This window comes from Hydra viridissima, unplaced genomic scaffold (genome assembly GCF_058129835.1).
Source record: "Hydra viridissima isolate aposymbiotic clone 2 unplaced genomic scaffold, HvirCarnegie_v1 scaffold_12, whole genome shotgun sequence".
NCBI lineage: Eukaryota > Metazoa > Cnidaria > Hydrozoa > Anthoathecata > Hydridae > Hydra > Hydra viridissima.
Genome location: NW_028324311.1, coordinates 5871474 through 5892963, shown reverse-complemented (window position 1 = coordinate 5892963; position 21490 = coordinate 5871474). Strand labels below are relative to the sequence as shown.

General features: G+C 30.5%; 4 protein-coding genes across 5 annotated transcripts; all 4 read right to left on the bottom strand.

Moving 5' to 3' along the window:
• Positions 1-4378: 4378 nt before the first annotated feature.
• On the bottom strand, positions 4379-5716 carry LOC149880966 (uncharacterized). Its single transcript, XM_090067827.1, has 2 exons — positions 5294-5716; positions 4379-5197 (listed from the first exon to the last, which is right to left on the bottom strand). Exons 1-2 carry the CDS (start codon positions 5639-5641, stop codon positions 4802-4804), a joined length of 744 nt encoding a protein of 247 aa, XP_089923953.1. The 5' UTR covers positions 5642-5716; the 3' UTR covers positions 4379-4801.
• A 195-nt stretch (positions 5717-5911) lies between these two features.
• Positions 5912-9313, bottom strand: LOC145194507 (uncharacterized). Of its 2 annotated transcripts, none has more exons than XM_080072170.2 (4): positions 9146-9313; positions 8533-8599; positions 7417-7839; positions 5912-7225 (listed from the first exon to the last, which is right to left on the bottom strand). In XM_080072170.2, the coding sequence occupies exons 2-4, from the start codon at positions 8596-8598 to the stop codon at positions 6836-6838; spliced, it is 879 nt and encodes a 292-aa protein (XP_079928296.2). In that variant the 5' UTR covers position 8599; positions 9146-9313; the 3' UTR covers positions 5912-6835. The 2 variants fall into 2 exon arrangements, with proteins under 2 accessions (XP_079928296.2, XP_079928295.2); XM_080072169.2 differs by lacking the exon at positions 9146-9313 and adding an exon at positions 8729-8882.
• Positions 9314-11663: 2350 nt separating this feature from the next.
• LOC145194369 (solute carrier family 66 member 2-like) lies at positions 11664-13555 on the bottom strand. Its single transcript, XM_080072001.2, has 4 exons — positions 13157-13555; positions 12868-13001; positions 12560-12776; positions 11664-12001 (listed from the first exon to the last, which is right to left on the bottom strand). The coding sequence occupies exons 1-4, from the start codon at positions 13432-13434 to the stop codon at positions 11827-11829; spliced, it is 804 nt and encodes a 267-aa protein (XP_079928127.2). The 5' UTR covers positions 13435-13555; the 3' UTR covers positions 11664-11826.
• Positions 13556-17408: 3853 nt separating this feature from the next.
• LOC149880965 (uncharacterized) lies at positions 17409-19325 on the bottom strand. The gene has a single exon (XM_090067824.1). The coding sequence runs from the start codon at positions 18627-18629 to the stop codon at positions 17790-17792; it is 840 nt and encodes a 279-aa protein (XP_089923950.1). The 5' UTR covers positions 18630-19325; the 3' UTR covers positions 17409-17789.
• Between the last annotated feature and the right edge of the window lie 2165 nt (positions 19326-21490).

Below are 21490 nucleotides of genomic sequence, written 5' to 3'. Positions count from 1 at the left end.
GCCAACTATAAAAACTAGATCAAATCATAGAGAGCTTCTAAGAAGAGCAGTATTAGAGTACTCAAACAATAGAATTAAATGACATTAGAATACTCAAGTAATAGAACTCAATGACATTAATTCATATAATCAATAAGATAAACTTGAGTCATGAATTTGCATGTATTTTCTGCATTATAATATACTCTATCTAGATTAATTTTTGTCTTGTACATTATATTTAGTGTATTTTGTTATATGAACCTATATATTTTTTTAATCTTAGTACAAACTGTAAATGATATAGCTCCAAGTAAAGCCCCCTCACTTAGTGGGCTTCACTTTACATTTTAATATTTTTTTAACCAAGAAATATTTTGAAGAAACTTGATGTCGATTAATGAGTTTTATTCTCATTTAAGAAAGAAGAAAGATTTTTAAATATATATATATTAGTAACATGTTTTTAGGCAGAGGGGACAAATTTGCCCCAATACCCTAAAAAGTTGATTTTCTCATCAGGATGTACACCAAATAGTTCGTTCTCTTCATAGCCGAGTCTGTTTATTAGTATTCTCTTCATAGCCGAGTCTGTTTATCAGTACAATATTATAATATAAATATTCATACAATATTCGACATTTTGGCTTCGTTTGGCTTCGACATACAATATATTCGACATTTTGGCTTCGTTTTGGCATTTTGACACAGAAAAACTAAAATTCTTGAAAAAATATTTATATTGAAAAAAAAATTTTTTTTCAATATAAATATTTTTTCAAGAATTTATTTTTTCAAGAAAGAATTTTTTCAAGAATATATTTTTTTAAAAAATTATCGTGCTTCATGAAGAAGGTTATTCTCAACGACAAATTGTCCGAAAAACAAAATATTCAAGAACAGCCATTAGAGAAATTATAAAAAAATTTAAAAACACGGGATCTCTTGAGGATAAAATTCGAAGTGGAAGACCTCCAAAGCTTACAAAATATGACATAAAGTATTTTAAAAATGTGTCTCTGTGAAATCGGAAAAAAACCTCCAGTGAACTAGCCCAAGACATTCAGGCTGCGACTGGGACAAATGTTTCCTCATCTTGCATTCGATGACACTTGCTAAAAGCTGGGTTAAGTGGGTGTTTGCTGTTCGAACCCCTTTACTACATCGTGGCAATAAAGAAAAAAGACTTAAATATGCAAAACAGCATAATAATTGGATGCAAGGAATGTTAAACCGTGTACTATACACAGATGAATCAAAATTTGAATTGTTCGGTAGCAGAAGACGACAGTATGTAAGAAGAAGGGTAGGAGAGGCTTATCGCCCTGATTATCTACATCCAACAATCAAGCATGGGGGAGGTTCTGTTTTAGTTTGGGGTTGTATTTCATCATCTGGAGTAGGTGATTTAATCAGAATTGATGGCAAACTGACAGGAGAACAGTATAAAGAAATTTTAAGATATCATGCAATGCCATCTGGAATGAGACTAATTGGTAATAACTTCATTTTATAGCAAGACAATGATCCCAAACATTGTTCCCGAGTGGCCAAAAAATATTTACAGAACATGTGTGAGTCCCCAGGAGATTCGCTTCTGTGATCAACGAAAAAGGCGGACATACGAAATATTAATTGTTCTTTCTTTTTGTATCATACTTTATCAAATTATTTCTAGATATTTTTGTTTATAATATGTGTCTATAAACCGGTTGTTTTTTTTACTTCATAAGTCCTTTATATTTTTACGATAAAATCAAAAATAATTATAAACTTATTGTGGGCTAAAACTTATTCACAGTAGGGGAGAACCTTAATGAATGGGACAATTATTGAATGGGACAAAACCAAATTTGCATGGAAGCATCTACGGTTGGCTATCCAGACTTCTGTGGTGAGAAGTGTTTGATACAACCATTCAACAGACCAAATCTTTATTTCTATTATGGTCTAAACATAATGGGATTGGATGTTATTGTGTTTTGAAGAACAATAAGTAATTTTTAAAAACAATTTTCTGTGTCTGATTTTGCAGCGATTACTAAAGTTATGGAAAATGAAACTCCATTTTTAAACACCCAAATGTCTCTACTTTTTAAATTTGTAAAACATTTGCGGTTAGGTATTACTGTTTTTAGCCCGTCCTGTCATTTGTGAATATAGTGGGAAGCCTATTGAATGGGACAAAGTATTGATTATTGAATGAGACTTTTCCAAACGGCCTGATGTGAAAAAAGCAGAAAAATATATTTCGGCAACTTAGTTATGGTCACACATAATTTTATTTTTAAATACGTTTTGATTTGATGTTAGAATATGGTTCTAAACAAGTGTGACCAATGCATTAGCTAAAATTCAATATTATATTCAGAGTTGAGAGAACTAAATCTCTATTAAAATCTTTTCTTTAGTATTCTTTAAAGTTGAGTCGATCAATAGTTTATTAAATGAAATTAATTTTAAATATTTAATTAGATATGTTGATGTATGATATTTATAGTATGTATAAATATGTATAAATGTTTAATTAGATATGTTGTTGATAACAGAGTATTAAAAAGATAGCGAATATTAGATATATATATTATATATATTATATATATATACATATATATATGTATATATATATGTATATATATATATATATATATATATATATATATATATATATATATATATATATATATATATATATATATATATATATATATATACACACACACTTACTTATAATTCCTGTTTTGTAGTTATTTATTGTATTTATATACATTTATGTATATCTAGTCACACACACACACACACACACACACACACACACATATGTATGTATATCATATACTATATGTATGTATATGTATTATACATATACATACATATATATGTGTGTGTATATCTGTGTGTATTTTAATTATATATTTAATGTTTGTATATAAATATTTGCATATTGCATATATTTGGTTTTTGGGCCTGCTTGGATTCAGTGTTTTACTTGTCAATGGTGGATATGTGGTAATTGTAATAATAACAGCAAGAAGCGTTATTATGAATGCGAACTATGTGAATTTGACTGTTAATATCTTCTACACTTTCTTTGATTTATTGGTTTTTATTTCATGTACTTTGCAACAAACAATAATTGTTGATTTTTGTATTTTGGTTAAACATAAATAAAATGAATTTTTTAAATATCTAATAAGATACTTTGTTATTGGTTTTTTGAAAGTAAACTAGATACTTTATATGGTATAAAGTTGTTTATTTATTTCTAATTTATAATTTAGCATAGGGATGCTGTAGGCAATGACTCATTTCCCTATTGGAAATGTGTCATTACTGGGTATTATATCTAAGCATTTAAACAACGCTTTTTGTTTTACTAAAAACAATTATTCGTGTTTTTAATTTATTTTTAATATACATATATTTTTTAATAAAATTATTTTAGGTTTGTCAATATTTGCAGACATTCTGCTATATTTATAGCTTTTTCGGGTTCCCTAATTGTAGAAACTACCCTTACTGCTTGACTTCCTTGAAACTTACTTAGGACCTCTCTTCTTTTAATAATTTTTTAGATTTGTCCCATTCAATAATTTTTTTTGTCCCATTCAATGAGTAGTTCTTAATGAATGGGACAAATGCCATGGTCCAATAAAACTCTCTTTTTACCAATACCCATATGCGGAATCAAATTCTTTGTTTTTGTTTATCATAGTACGAGAGTTAGTAGTTATCAAACTATTTTCAAAGTAATTTTTAAACAAATTTATCAACCTCAAAAAATGCATTTTACGAAAACTGTCCCATTCATTAAGGTTCTCCCCTACTGTATATCCAGTTTGTTCCGATCTTGCATTCGAATGATATGGATAGCCGTTTCAAACCAAAGTCGAAGGTACGGTGATTACCCGTTAATTGCATCAATTATGATGGTTCTCTCGCTTTTTATTGAAAATCAAGCAAAAGTGCAATCCGAATTAACATTTACCCGAATTTATTACTGCTTTTTACGTGATAAAACTGATAATGTTAGATAAATATTTTTTGGAACATCGAAAAAAAAAAATGAGCGTCTTTCTTCGCGTTTTAAATCTCAGCTAATTTAATATAAAGCAAGTCTCGATCTGAAAAGAAAGTCATTGATTTCATTCTTCAAATTTTTGCATCGCTTAACTACCTTTGTTTCGCGCGTTAATTAGAAATCAGTTGCCCTTTTGATCTTTTAATCTCAGAAGGAGGTAAAGTACATTTGAATGCAAATTGTGTATTACATTGAATTTCCAGAAGTTTCTTATTTTGTTAAATTGCATGAAATATTGAAAAAATATCTTACCTTGTGTTTCGATGCAACCAATATATTTAATATTTGTATGAAAAAAAAAAAAGCAACAACAACTGATTGCAAATTATTTACAGCATGTGTAAAAAACAAATTATATTTTGCGTTTATTATTATTGCTATTATCAGTACAAACAAAACCAAAAGTAGCTTTTAATCAAAAGTTATTAGAAACAGTTTTAAGATTCGTTTACTTATATAAAAAATATAAATATAGAAAAATAAAAACAGCTGTTTTAATAAAGGATACATCATAGAAAACATTCTCTAATTTACAAAGCCACCTGCAAGGTCCGCAACTCACGGAATATTTATAAACTTTTCTAGCTGAAAACTCAAGCAAAACGAGATATCGGCTCCCTGGCGTGAAAAAAAAAAAAAAATTCTTTGGTGTTCGCTTCTTACAATATCTTTACAACAGCTTTTGTTCCAAAGAATAGCTTACTAAACGAAGCTTAGAAATATTTGTTTTTGATCAATCTATTAACTGTCGCGGAATGATCTTTTCTCTTTTGGTGATCGCTTTCTCTTTCTGCGTTTTCCCCCTTCTAGTAAAACGTCAACAGCATTTGCAGTATCAGGTTGACACTCATGACCTATTCTTAAATATTTGTAAACATTTCCGCACGTGTTATCATCGAAGAAGATATTTGATGCCGATATTTCACAAGCCTGTTGATTCTTACAACTTTCTTCGACCTTCTTTTTAACGGCATCTTGGTTAGTTTCGCATAACACTTGTGATGTTAATCCAGCGGGTACATTTGGACACGTAGTGTAGTCATCACGACCCCACATGACACTTTTAACAGTAATGACTTCATAGGGTTTGCATTCTATGAACGTTTTTTCGCCTTCACATGTAACTTGAGCCGATTCCTTTAAAGAAATAGCCATAATTAGAAATAACAAATCATAGAAAATAAAATTATCTTAAATAGTTATTGATTAAGAGATTGTCTGGCTATTACTTACAGGTGCAATGGTATCTCTAGTTGCTGCACCTTCTCCAGCAGGACCTTGTACACCTGGTAGACCAGGTGCTCCAGGCAAACCAGCTGCCCCTGGTAAACCTGCCATACCTGGGTCTCCTTTTTCTCCCGGAAAACCTGGAGCTCCCATGAAACCTTGCGGTCCAGGAGGTCCTGGTGGTCCTGGGGCTCCATCTTCTCCAACATGACCAGGTGCTCCAGGTGCACCAGGTAAACCAGGTGGTCCAGGCTCTCCAGCAGGACCAGGAGGACCAGGTGGTCCAGGTGGTCCGTTAAGGCCTTTTAAGAAAAATCCAAGTGTAAGATTTTGCTCTAATAATTGACTGACCATGAGTTGATCAATGAACGGCTGTGTAATTCTATCACCTACCCTCGGCCAGTCCGGTAAAATTCTCTGCTGGGAGAACTAAAGTAAAAAATGTAAAATTAAAGCTAAAATTTTGTATTAACTTAGATTCACGAAAATGAGTAAAGATAATTTCTCACGACCCACGTTTTTAATCTAAAAGCTTCAATATTCTTCATAAGCGCAATATTTTCTTAAAAAATTCCACCATTGCATCTTTACATCAAAGATGTCTAATCACAATAAAGGAGAATGTTTTGACTAAGTATTGCTTTATACATCGACAAAAAACACATTACAAGTAGATAGTTAGCAACAGTAACCAAAAATGAATATAATGCAGTCCTGAGTCAACTGTTTTTATTACTAAACTTCAGTCCGCACTTGGACTTAAATACTATTATACAAAAATAAAGCCAAAAACATGGCTTCTATAAAACAAATATGTACTTGACAAACACACAAAAGATTACATGTTTTATTTTTTTAATGCTAGCTTCTTTTAAGTTTGCTTTAGTTCAAGAAAAAGTATGTTTGTAAAAATAACTCACATAAAAAAATTCATCCATAACAAAATGGACGGATAAACCAATGGAATATAAACCATAGGGTTACTATCATTTCCCTTATGAATAGAATTCTTTATATGTTCAAATATCAAACCTTATTATGTTACTATAACTACCCGTCTCTTTACATTTGAAATTTAGTTTTAAAGTTTATCGAGATTTTCACTGAAACTTTTACGTGATTTGTTCATTTTTCATTTTTTTTTAGCTTACAATTATCTATTGAAATAGTTAAAATAATTTTATGTTAAAGAAATGGGAAGTTAAGTTTTTTAAAATTTTTCAAAAATAAATATTTGCAGAAAACTATTCTTATTTTAATTAATTTGCCTGTTTAGGCAACTAAATAAAAAGTTAGCGAAGAAACGTAGAGCGATCAGTTTTATATCAACACGGGAGTTAAGCTGATATGCGAAACTCGTGTTTAAACCTATGATACTAGTTAGTTTTCATTTGCAGCTTGACATTAATTTTAGAATCGAAATCAACTTTAAAATTTCGTTCTAACAGCTATAGTTTTGAAAAGCGACAGAGATTTGCTTTTTTCACTGATCATGTTCCCGAGTTTTTTGGGGTCTTTTATTAGTACATATTGGAAATTAAGATTCTTTTAACTGTCGCGAAATGATCTTTTTTCTTTGGCTGCTCTCTTCTTTTTCCTTCTTCCTCCTTCCCTTAATACATCTACGGCATTTGATTCGTCTGGTATGCATTCGTACCATATTTTTAGATATTTATATACATTTCCGCAACTATTATCGTCAAAGAAGATATTCGAAGCAACAACCTCGCAAGCCTGCTCATTTTTACATTGCCCATTTACTTTAGCAATTGTATTTTCAGGGTTTGTATCACAAAGTCGAGCATTATCTAACCCAGCTGGTACTTTCGGACAAGTTATCTGATCATCTCGACCCCAGAATGCGTTTTTAACTTTGATTAATTCATATTGTTTACATTGAAGCCATCCTTTTTCTCCTTCGCAAATGACAGTGAAGTTCTTAAAATAAAGAATCTAGTATTAATATGCTATCATGCTTTATAATATAATATTATAAGTTCACAGCCACAAATTAAAAAATATGTTGCTGTATGTCTTAAAAAAATTAATTTACCAACAAATTTTACTCTAAAAAGTTCTTTTTTATGAAAAAAAAAAAAAAAAAAGACAAAAAAAGAAAAAGTACGTACTGGCATAATAGCTTCAGGTGCTGAATCACCAGAAGGACCTTGCGGACCCGGTAAACCAGGTGCACCGGGCAATCCAGCTGCTCCAGGAAGACCGGTCATACCAGGATCACCTTTTTCTCCAGGATAACCGGGAGGACCTGGAAGACCGGGTTGACCAGGTGGACCCATCGGACCGGGAGCACCGTCTTCTCCTACGTGACCTGGAGCTCCTGGAGCTCCAGGCAAACCAGGCGGCCCAGGCTCACCAGCCGGGCCTGGTGGACCAGGTGGACCTGGTGGGCCGTTTAACCCTTTTAAGAAAAAGCCAAGTGTTAGGTTTTGCTCAAGCAGTTGGCTGACCATAAGTTGATCAAGGAATGGTTGTGTTATACGATCTCCAATTCTTGGCCAATCTGGTAGTATTCTTCCAGCTTGCTGCGACAGCTAAAAGGCATATCGGATGGATTGAGTACAACTCATAAGTTATTGTTTTTATTGTAGCGTACGTGTGTCATTATGCGTGTATGCGTGCAGTCGTTGCGTAGTGGTTGAAGTTTTTGTGTATTGCTATTTATGTAAGCAGACTTTTGCACGTGTTCAACCAAATCTGTATTTCTGTAAGTTGTCATTGCTGTTCAGAATACCTGTATGTTCCAGTTCGTATTTCGTTTTTTTGAGAAAATCGGTGGAACAAAGTTTGTATTTTTTTAAAACGTGTTCTCGTGTTTATATAGTCGTAAAAAAAACCCCGTTGAAAGAAACTTATGTATCATGGATAAATTTTTTTTTCGTTTTAGCGTTGATGTATCTAATGCGTTGAAACCCCTCCTTATTGAGCGATTAACTCGTACAATAGATAGTTAGGTACGTAAGTAAGTAGGTGAGTATGTGATTAAGTAATAATAGGTAAATAAAAGTGAAATTAAGTTGGGAGAATCAAAAAGACGTACAAGAAGATATTTACAGCATTCAGTAAAGAATGTAATGTCGTATGTATAGTCAATAGACAGAATGTACTTATTTAATTTGTATATATATATTTTTTTGTCTTAAAAATATGATAATAGATTATTTATATATTTACATACTTTTTTTGTGTTTTCAAAAAATTTGAAAGCACAAAATAAAAAAACTTACCGAAACATCAATCATTAAACCCAAGAAGAAGACCGACAGGCACAGAAGGCCTTGCTGCACGAGCATTCTAAAAGACAATAACCAATGTTACAGTTAAGTACTAACTCGAGTAGACATTTATTATTGATTGAGGTCATAGAAGATTATCAAAAGTTTTTCAGTAGTAATTTCGTTCATCTTCTTCAAGCACACTTACGTTGAGTTTCGAAAATTTTTCACAAACTTCTTTTCTATAAAAAATATTGCCCTAGTGCAGTGGTAAATAAAATGTTCCTTGAAACATTAATAAGTTTGTTTTCGTTTACAGAGTTAGCAAGATCTATTCAGAGGGATGATCATATTGTTAAGATGAATACGAACCAGTCGTGTATTCATGATGTCATACACATACAACGCGCGCTGCAAAAGCTGCAAAAATTACTAAATTCTTAAAAATGGCTTTTTATTGAAAATAAATTTCGCAATGTTCGCTCGAAAGAAAAACATTTCGTTTATCGGTGTCGCCATAAAACATTATTTAAAATAATTAAAAAAAAAAAAATATCTTAAACATAAAAACACCAACACCGATTTAAAGAAATCAATTTTGGATTAAAACAATAAATGTTTATACCTTCTTAAATGCTGTATTTTTACGAAACTAACACTCTAAAACAAAGAAAGGTGAACACTTTCTTTAACAAGACGTTAAACTAAGAAGATTAAACAAAATAATAAGTTCGAAAACTTGTAAATGTAAATTTGCGTAGAAAATTGCGTCAAAAAGATAAGTTCGAAAGGTTATTCACGCATGCGCGATATGTGCAGAAAATGAGTTAAAACGCCGAACGTGCGCCGAAAGTGAAGCGAAGCGCAAGATTTGTTTATGCTTTCCCGTTCGACAACAAACAACCGCTAAGTACTCGATAGAGCGTTTTAAACGTTGGCCTTAGTAACACTTAGTTTGATTGAATTAGTTTGTAACCAAGTAATAAAGTAACGATAGGTAGAAGAAAAGCGCATTCAGCGTCCCATTAAAAGTGTTTGTTTGTGTGTTTTCTGAAACTCCCCTTAATCATAATGTTTAAACAAACGCGCTGAAATACGTTGGGATACAAACTTTAATTCAGAAATTAAAACTAAACCACTTTATCAGACAACGTCCACTCTAATTCAGTGAACTGTAAAATTCAAAGCTGTTGCGAAAAGCTATCGTATAAACTGTAGCCTAGTGCACGGCAACAAAAGTTAAAACAAGACATTTTTTCTTTCTCAAAAAACTAACTATAAATATTTACATTTTTAAAAAAATTTAATGGTCGCCATCAATTTTAATGGCCAATGTGACGTCATACTGCTTTCACTTTGGAAGTAATTAACTCAATAAGAGATAAATTCATATTAAACCGTTATGCTAAAACAATTTATGTAAACAAATGTCAACTTCTATCAGAATAAGGTGCCATTTTATAAAGCAAATGCCAACCTCTCTCAGAATAAGGTGAACTGATACTTTGAACAATTTATCTACCATATCTAGTTCAAAAGTTTTATACCAAATTTTTCTAAATACCCTAAGGGTTCCTTAAAATTTGCCCCTAAAAATTTGCATTCCGATAGTGATCCATTAACAATTCGTTTTATATTTTCGTTAACTTTACCTTTCACTTTTACATTTTTTTTTTACATTAGCTTATTATTTCGCATTCAAAGTTTTTGTTTCTTTTAGTTAAATTTTTAGTTTTTTTTTAAATTGATAATAACACAAAGAAGTGGAAAGGTCGTTGATGTGAGATATCACATTAAAGCAATTGCCACCATCCATAAAAAAAACTAGAACTTTAACTGAGTTTCTGCTGATCAGACGCCCAATCACATTACTAACAAATCAACCCTTACTCCCTCACCCACCCCCCCACCCCACACACACTGATTGCAGATAGGTCGTGAAAATTGTTATTTCTGCGCCACGATCATTTTGTGTTACAAACGAAGAAGACGTGCTGTAGATTTCATTAAATATGAATTCTCTCCGGGTGCGATATTGGAGTTTTTTTCAGTTGCAAATAGTGTTTATTATATTCTGACTAACCTTTTGATATTTAAATAATGGAATTGATAATTATCCCTGTTTTCTTTGGGTCGCAACTCTAATTAAGTACTCCAGATATTCTTTGAAGTAAACTAAAAATTCGATTATTCTTGGTTTAATAAATTTTTATCTTGAGTATCCTACATAATTAATCCGACCATAAGACCCGTAAATAGCTTGACTGCTCACACTACTTTTTGAATTTAAATTTTTCTTTTTCACGTTTTTTGAATATAACCCATCCATAATTAAACCACACCCGTGAAAGAAAAGGGGGATTACCAGGTTTCTTAACACACATATCACTAAGTATTGTAATTTAGTAAAATTGTTAGGCTTTTTACGAAAATATGGTTCACGGACATTTAAGAAAAAAGTGCTATATATTAGAATGGAGCGGTGTTAAATGGTCAACAAAAAATGGTTACGCACGAAAAGGTTTTTTTGGTGAAAAACAGAATCGAAGTTTGGATTAAATTATCTTTTGGTTTTTTTTTTTTTTTTTTTTGAACTGCTGGTGTCATTTTCTGATTTTTTTTCCTTTTGACAATAGAAAACATTTTTAACTTTTGAAATAAATTGCACGTCATTTTCTTTTCAAGTTCAGTGTCAATTTTAAGAAAGAAGCATTTTCATTTTTTTATTTATGTAAAAAAGACCTGCTGAGGCTAACAAAGCATTTAAGACGCTGATTTCTTAATAAGACAAAAATTTCGTTATGGAGATTTTTCACTCAAGAGTGACCAACGTTTTGGTCATACTAAAATTGATGATACCAATCAAAGGCATAACATTTGGGTGTCACATTATTGAAAATTTCACTTAATAAATCAATATTTACCATATGCATGTAAGTTGATCACTAGAGATGAAAGTTAGGTTGCCTACAATATCATTAATCAAAAACGATCATATCCAAGCATGATAAACCAACAAACACAGAAAAAAAAAGCAAAAAAAAGAAAAGGGTAACATGATTAATGTTTCTGTCGGTTTCTTGAGAATTTATTGGTTAAGACACAGCTATAAACTTTAGAAAATCTTTAATAAATACAAAAAATGTCATTTATATACAACTTTTAAAGTTATAAATTTTATATATAATAAATTACATTTTTGAGACCATTAAATTAGTAAGCAGGCATATGAAAAGATCCTATGTAAGGCTCTGATTACTAAATAAGATTTTTTCATTATTACATCATTTACTTAAATCTATAGGATTAATCTTTAGTAAGGGGTTTGGGGCGATTATAGAAGTGAGCTTGATACAGAATAGCAATGTCAATTGACACTTGCAAAGAGCCACATATGCTAAACTGTATTGGTGCCTCTTTGATGATAAAGTAGCCAGTTTTAAAAGTGTCACCACAAAACCACATTGCCACCATTTTTAAACTACAAATAAAAAAATGAAACTTACAATATCAAAATAAAAATACATGAAGTAAAATAAACAAAGGAAAAAAAATAATGATAAATTTTTAAATATAATAATAATGCAGCAACTTGATGGCAACATTAAGACAAGAAGATCAAATGGAAAACTTAGGAAACTTAACAAAAGGAGTACCTACAGGGGATTGAATAAAACCACAAATATTTCTATGGTTTTATTCCATATCTTATCAACATTTTTTAAATTGTGGAGAACAATACTCCGAACCTTAAAGAAAGAGTATTAGAGAAAGACAAAATTTTTAAAAAGTAGCAGAACCTTTTTTAGTTTAACACTAAAGCATATAATCTATGATTTAATAACAGAGCATAAAATCTATCATTTAATATTCAAACATATAATTAGTTTTATGTGAAAAATTATGTAAAACTGATAACAGTAAACAGTAAAAAAGAATACAAAATAAAAATATAAGCGTTAAGTGATTGAAATTTAAATATTTGTTCTAATTATTTAGCTTTGAAATAAAATTTACATTAGTAAAACAATCAAATCACCTCATACCAACAATTGATCTGTTTTTATAATTTCGGTAGAACTGTGGTAGTCCCAATATTGCTTCAGTAAAAACTGATACAAACCCTAGGGTTTCCATATATATAGGTAAGTTACTTAATGCAAAAGTTAAAATAGATCCGAGCAAGCTAAATACCATTAGGAACTGCATATAATCAGCAAAGTGTGTCCAGTTCCAAAAATAAGTAACATCAAAATCTAAGAATAAAATTACACTTTTTGTAAATTTTTTGTGATTAAATGCTAATGAAGAACATGCTTTTTATTAGATTTTTAAAAAAGTAACTACCTGTAAATTTTCTTCTTTTTGCAGTAAACTCATTACCACGCTTAATACGTATACAAAGTTCTAACATAACAAGCATTGCAATGATCATAATCACGCTTTGCAAAAGTAAGGGAAGTTCAAATGGATGTCCAAACCTAAAAATATCTATTTTTAAATTTCAAAATAGTACTTGCCATAATTATTTTTAATTAATAAATCATATAAGCAGTTATTATTTAGTTACTACTATGAACAGTTAAAATCAAACTATAAGTAAATAATAAAATGCAAAAACAAAACTCTCTCTCACCAATATAGTATTCTTAAAATATTAGCTGCGAGTAATGCAAAACAAACATATGTTGAAAAACCATCAGTGTTTGCTGTAGTGTAAATATCATAATATTGAGGAATATAAGGCACAACTCCACCAAACATCATTGCTCCAGATGCAGTCCATGATATCAAAGACATTAGGTTAACAGAAGAAAACTTGAGGTAATTGTGTGAAAAGCGTTCTTTCATTGCATGAGCAAATTCTGCAACTTTGTCTTGAACAGCCATTGATTGAACTGGTGCCATTATCATTGAGAATCATACAACTCACAACAATACAACCGTCAAATATTTTATTAAATGTACATTTTATTTATAATGATTTGTTTTTTAATTGCATCTAATATATGACACAAAACTGGGTTTAACAATAAAATACTCATTTGCATGTAAATAGAATTGATGATTTCGAAGGTTAATATAATAATTTTTATTACATAGCTGGATTTTATTAAAAGGTATAGTAACTTCTGGTAACAAGTGATATATTTGAGTACAGCATTATTAAGATCTTGGTGCCTTTTACAGTATAATATAATTGAATTCAAGTAATTGTAGTTATACCTTGAGATGCAAATATACCAAAAGTTAGCTTCAGCATATTTTCGCTACTTTTGTTTTTTTTTTTGTTTTTTTTTGCTATACTTTTTCTTAATCGAATAAAAAGTTCTCAATAGGAACATGTTACATTTTTATCTATGTATTTAAATTTAAACATAATATAATGATAAAGGTGATTCTTAAAAAAATCTAGAATTTAAAATTGCAAGAAATTTTGTGTTTCGCATGTAGAAGTTGTTTTTTACAGACGGTTTCAAAGTACAATAACCATTTTGTCCTTGTTATGTCTGCTCGGCATATAAATATTTATCAAAATTCGTATTAACCTGATTTCCAGACCTATTTGATCTAGAGGACCAGGTTCTAAAGTGGTCTGAAACATGAAGATCTTAACACCAAACAAATTCGAGTCAACCCGAGTTATTTAGATCTTTGACTTTCTTATTCGTTTATCACTGTAACATTTTTACCTGCGGTAAATATTATAGAAAATATCTTCGTCATTAAAAAAACAACGAAATGTCTTGGTGATTTTAAAAATATATCGCAAAGTTGTTTAACAATTTTAAGAAACGTTCAAATGATAATTTTAAGAAACGTTTAGTTTGTAAATTTAAAAGAATGGCTTTGTTAGTTATATTCAACATATATCTGAATTCTAAATCTCAGATATATTAAAAGTTTAAGCTGCGGTAAATCAATTCTTTTTTTTTTTTTTTTAAGTAATTTTCATTTAGTTTTAGAGAAAACCAGATGACAAAAAAAATTGAAATGTCTTTTATAACCATCAAATATTTAATTAATTAATCAACGTTGAACTACAAGTACAAGTCTCAACCTTATCGTTTAAACTTTCGTCCATTTTCTCTTTCTTCATCTATTCTCTTTTCGTTACCTTTTGTATTGTTTTAAACAACATTCATGACATCTCTAGAAAAAAATCCGGAACATTTATGAACTTCCTGTCTTCTTTTAATTGATGTTTGAGCTGCAGCAAATCCTCGCACAGCACAGCGAATCGCTTACAACAAGTTAGCAAAAAGCCTAACAACCTGCAAACTGCGTTCCCATCATTTGTGTTCCCATAACCATATTTTGGTTAGTCTAAAATAAGCCTCATATGGTTTTTAAATCTTTACTTGATTTTTTCTGAACTTTGTTGCGCACCAGTTTTAGCTTCATCATTTAAACATGCTTAATCACTTTAATTTGCCACTTTTTTTATACCCAAACGATAGCTAATCTGTAACAAACACTCAAAAAAACGGATCCACGAATATAAAGTAGACTAGTCAAAACCGTAATCTTCTTCTTTAATTAAGTCTTTAACTCACCATTCATTATTTTTGGAATAGCACCACATATGTAGTATTCTTGTGGAGAACATGTGTCAGTCAAAGCGTTGCATACTTTTCTGTTAATTATTGTAAGTGTTAGGTCGTGTTACACAATAACTTGAGATGCGCCGGATCTTAAACGTGTTTGAAGAAGTTGAAATACTGCTTTTAGAACTTTCTTAGTTTCTGTTATAACAAACTCGTTTGCTTTTTTTGAAAAAATAAATTTAATTGGTCGGCAATAAAGTAAGGATGATGGCCGCGGATTTTGCCAAGTTTTGGTCGTCACTCAATGGAGGAATTCAAATACAAATGGAAACTTTACAGTAGCGTTATAGTTCTTAAATAGCTGTTTATAAGTGCTGTCATTAGAGTTCTCATCATATTCCCATTTTCAAATTAACTTATATGATTTATAAGAAGGAACATTTTTTTGAACTTCCCTTTGCATTTCAATTAAATGCTCAGCAGTTTTATTCAGTTTGGCTTTAAGTTTAACTTAGCGACGTGTTTCTGTCACAGAAACACGTGCCTAAATTAAATCCGAAAGAATATGTCCATCTGAAATGTAGCACAAGCTTTTCGATATACATAAACTTTTATGGGATGGACACACTTGATGCCCCGATTTCAACGACTACTTTCGTGTATGTTTATAAGTGTGACTTATGCATTTAGATTCTACGTAATAAGTTAATGCCTCGTGACGGTTCAATTGCTTGCTTCCACAAATATGTTATTTGGTTTTGAAAAATGAGTCTTTAAAGTTTTTTTAGGCCAACCTTGAGGTCTACATCATCCAGATGATGAGGAAGCACAGGCATGATACATACTTACTTTAAACTCTAAATCTGCGCCATCTAACCAACTTTTATTCTCGTTTAAAAAATGCTCCTTCATCATATTGGCAATTAATTTGTAGATGATTTTGACAAAAAATTTAAAACTTTCCTCTGCAAACACCTTTGTGAGTCAGGATTTACATCCGTAACACTAAATTTTTCACAATAAAATCCACTAGACAAAAATTCCTGCTTTATTATGTTTCCGCCATTCTTCAAATAACTTCATTTTTAAGAAAGAGCATTCAATCTGATGAAAAATTAAATTAAAAAGGATTGTGGGATAGATGTGGTACTAATTAAAAAGGATTGTGGGATAGATTGTGGGATAGATGTGGTAATTACATATTAATGTGCAGCTTAGGATTAACAATATACATAATGAAAATTAGCCTGGAGAACACCTGACACCAATGTGAGTCAGGAGTTACATCTGTAACACTAATTTTTTGCATAATAAAATGACTTTTGTCTTCCTAACTTGTATATGATGATTCATTGTGCGCAGTGACATTGTTGCGTTTTTTATTTTCCCGTAATTAACTACACATCAATTTTCTTATATGTTTTTAAATCAAATTTCGGAAAAATATTTTTGATGTAACACCTTTAAATAATATGGATCACTATAAACAATTGTTATCCTTATAAATATGTAATAAATAATATCACTATAAACAATTGTTATCCTTATAAACAATTGTTGTTATTACAAACTCAAATGACATCATATACCATGCACAAACCTGAAGTTTTCAAACTTATATGAAGAAAGTCAAAACTTGACCCTTGAGCGTGATTTGTCAGTTGATGCACTCAATACGTTTTCAAAAGACAATATAAAGTTATGATTAATTGTTCTCCTCGCAAAGGCAAAGCAAATGGTTTTAGATTGTTGAATCAAGTTTAAACTAAATTTTTTGTGCCAACTTTCTGCTTCAGGATCATATCCCTTTTAAAGCAGATACAGGATCTTGGATCGCAGGATCATTTATTGTAGCTCATGATGCATTGAGCTACAATGATAATTGAAGCATTAGTGTTGAAATGGTTTCGGCTATGTTAAAGGCTGAGGTAGCAGCATCTTTTTCTGCATCCTAATTGTTGTCCCATCAAAGTGGCAAAATTGCCTGTGTGTTTTAATCGTATTGGATACACTTTTAAATTTCCATCATATTTAGATAAGTTTTCAAAATTGCGAATAAGTAAAGAAAAGAGGTAAGGCGATTGTTATTAAGAAGGAGAACAACCTTTATGCTGTATACATCGATGATGCGGTGCCACTCTTTAACGTCACATACTATAATATATTTATAAAAAAAGTTGTGCCTGATGGAATAAACTCCACCCTTGAAAATTAAACGCTAGTTTAACTCACTTATTATTATTAAATGAGATGTAAATGATGAGCCACAAGGCTCATGTAGGGGAGAGTGGGGTATTGGCGAACAGCTAAGCGGGAATGCGAATTAAAGACAACTATAACTATGTATTGATGATATTTATTGCTTATCATTTAGTCTAACTATTCAGTTAAAAACACTCAAAAGCAATTTTCATACATCTTATAAAAAAATAGAAAATTCGATCAAAAACAAAACCATTGGTGTTCGGAATTACCCTACGTACGTGGGGTAATTCCGAACATACCGTGGGGTAATAACAAACACTTTTGGAGTGGATAAAATGATGATCAAAGCAAATCAAACTTAATTGAAGCGCTAAAATATTATTGAATAAAATTTTAAACAAATCAAATGTTAAGAAAGAAATATCAACAAATTTTATTCAAACAAAATAAAATGTTACATCAATGAAATGTCAAATATCTATCAATGTTATTCAAACATATTGTTACTTCCATTTATTAAGTGCAAAAATCACAGAGAAAACCTCTAGATGTGCTTGCACAACTTGTGCACTTCTCGTGGGACCACGACTTACATTTGTAACACATAATCCAGTCTTCCGTTGGTGGATCATGATACTTTTCTTCACAAATTAAACAATAACAATCATTTTCTTTATCATCTCTGGTTATTATTTTCTTCTTTGGTTCATTATTAGCCTCAAACTTATTAAAGTTGCTTCCTACCTTCTTTTTTTTAACAGAAATCTTTTTTACTTCTTGTTCCTTCATACTTTTCTTTTGCTCCTTGTCCTTTAAAAAATCTCTCATTGGAGAACTAGTGATAATAGTCGAATGTTTCTTTCTTAGACTTTCTCTGGTTTTCCTTTTTGGCAAATTAGGTACAGAGACAATATTCAAAAGAGGTATTGACTGATTTGATCTATTTGGTAGCAGTTCAGGGGAGACATTCACATCAGGTGACAGACTTACACTAGAAGGATTCAATGACAGATTAACTAACACTTCAGATGATTTGGCTTGAGTATCTGATTGATTCATTGCATTTACCTGGGATTCTGAACTCATAATGTTATCAAGTAATGACATTTCAGGTGTAACGATACTTCTTGGAAATAAATCATTGAATTTTGTGGGATCTAACGGATAAATACCAGCTCCTCGAAATCCATTGACTGCTTTTTCAATATTGCTGAGACGATTAAAAGCTTTTGTAAATAGTTCAACAATTTCATATTGAGTAATTCTTCGGCCTACGTTTGCTGCCATAAAAATTTCACATTCCCTGTTATATGCAGATTTGAGTGGACCAAAGTATGTTAAATCTAATGGTTGCATTCTATGGGAAGTGTGTGGTGGAAGGGATAACAATACAATTCAACTGTAGTTGTTGAACAACTGTAGTTGTTGAACCCCTTTCCCCACTGGTTGCCATCCCAACTTGTTTCTGGCCCTTAGGGGCTAATATTTTGGAGTTTCGTTGAATATTAGAAATACCGGTCTCGTCAACATTATATATATGATTAGTGTCGAAGTTATAAGTTCTTTGTAAAGTTTCCAGATTTTCAAAAAACATTTTTACTTCTGTTGCATTAAATCCATTTATTCTGTTTAACGAAGTGGGCTCAGGTTTTCTCAATGAAATATTTGAATTTCTTTTTATGAAAGAATAATACCAGTCTTTACCTGCCAATTGGGTTGTCCTATTAAATTTATGGTTCAGGTTATTTTGTTCAGCAAATTTGAAAGCAATTTGTCGCACCATTTTAATTGTTAACCCATAAAAAACCTGGCTACATTTGACAATATATTCCTTTAACTCTTTTTCTTGTGCATCTGAGAATATACATTTTCTTCCACCTCTTGGTTGTGTTATGAATTCTCTCTTGCAGTGGTCAAATAAAGTGGTTTTAGGCACCGAATAAGCTAAAGAGGCTTGACTTAATGACAAAGTTTTATTGTTCACATCTTTTATGGCCCTTTTTAAATCCTCTAGTCTATATTTTATTTCAGTTTTTCTATTATAATTTCGTGGCATCTAAAATGGAAAAGAAATTTAAATAACATATAAATACATATATATATATATATATATATATATATATATATATATATATATATATATATATATATACATATATATATATATATATATATATATAAAAATTAGGGATCGCCGGTTACAGTATACGGTATACTAACTTTACGGTATACTTTACGGTATACTTGGTATACTAAAAGTTAGTATACAGATTAGTATACCTGTTTACTTTTATTTGTGAAATATTTTTGGACTGGCTTGATAATTATATTTCCTTAATGAATTGAATTACTGGATCATGTCTATTATTTGACTTATCATGATTAAAGTGTTGTTTTTTTTCAATTCAATTTTTGTTTTTTAGATTTACTTGATAAAAACTTTAATTTGTTAAGTTGTTATATTTTTATACGAGGCTGTTTGTGCTGCTCTTCACCCTTTTAAGATTTAAGATTGTTTATTCTACAGATTTCTCTAATCTGAACTAAATAGTAATAATAGTAATCAAAAAAAAAAAATAAAAAAATAAGTAAAAAGTTTTGTTTACGTTATACTTTACAGTATACTTTACGGTATACTATAGGGTAGACTGTACACTAAATTTTTAGTATACCGTATACTGGCGATCCTTAATAAATATATATATATATATATATATATATATATATACATATATATATATATACATATATATATATATATGTATATATATATATATATGTATATATATATATGTATATATATATATATACATATATTTATATATATATATATATAAATACATATATATATATATATATATATATGTATGTATGTATATATGTATATATATATGTATATTGTAAATGTTTAACTTGCTTCAAAATGTAATTTTAACTTTGAATAATAATAAACTAAATAAATAATTTATAATAACTTTATTTAAGAAACGTCCGTGTGTACACTAGAATACTTCGATGTTTTCTCAAAGTATTTGAAAAGAATATAGCGTATCCAATGAGATATATTAAGTTAATATATATCATTGAGCATTTCTGATATCACACGGACGTAGGCGGTGACATAAGCGTTCGTTATTACTCGACTAAGATCGTTCGTTATTTCCCAGCGACCCAACCAAATGAAATTAAATGAATATATTGAGGTTGTATTAATATACCCTAAATATAATACGTGTTAAAAAACTCCATGATTATGATACTTTGCAACTACATAAAAAAAAGTTTAGGTTTTATATACTTAGTATAGCCAATACATAAATGTTTCGCAAGTAAAAATTACATGAAACAAAGAGAAAAACTTAGAATAGATCTATCGTGAACAACATGCGCATCTATACTACACTACTGTACGTCTGGAACTGATCATGGAACACACTCTCGCCAGGGGGAAAAAAATTTGTCAAGTTTCCTAATCGAACATGCCGTAATGACCTTGTTCGGATTTACCCCGCGTTCGCCAATACCCCACTCTCCCCTAATATATCACGATCAACTACTGCTTTCTTTAAATTTTGTGTGATACGAGGAAATAGGGCGGATTATCAGTTACATAGGTATAAATAGCTTGGGGGAGCGTTGAAATGGTATATCAGCTGATAATAATTTTCAGATAATAAAAAAGACTCATCCTCAGGTTTAACTCAAGAAGACAGCTCTGATGAGTATCTCAAGCAGTAATATGCGATACCCATGTCTAAATCTGTTCACCAGCACCACAAGTAAAATTTGTAGAGCTTTTTGAGTTTATATTTCTCCACAGTATGTTTAAAGCAGGAATAAAGCTGTGACGATGACTTAAAAAGGCCTTGGGAAGAAATTGCAGCATGCGACAATAAATTTATTTATTGAGTTAATTTTTCAAAATGTCAATTTTTTTTTTGTTGATAAGCATAATTGAATATCTGTATTATCTCAATTCGACAATCCTGATTTCAAATAAGAATTTCAGCATCGTCGAATTAAAATAAAGCAAAGACTCGTTTTTAATAACCTTTTGTTATAAGGATCGCGATGGCAACTGTACATCGGTGCCGCCGCAATTTTAAGTAACTTGTTTTCGTTTTTGGCGCGAAAAATGAAGATTTTGTGAATTTTTATATATACCTTTAGATTTTTACACCATAAACTGTTTAAACAATAAGCAAGAAGCTGTTTTA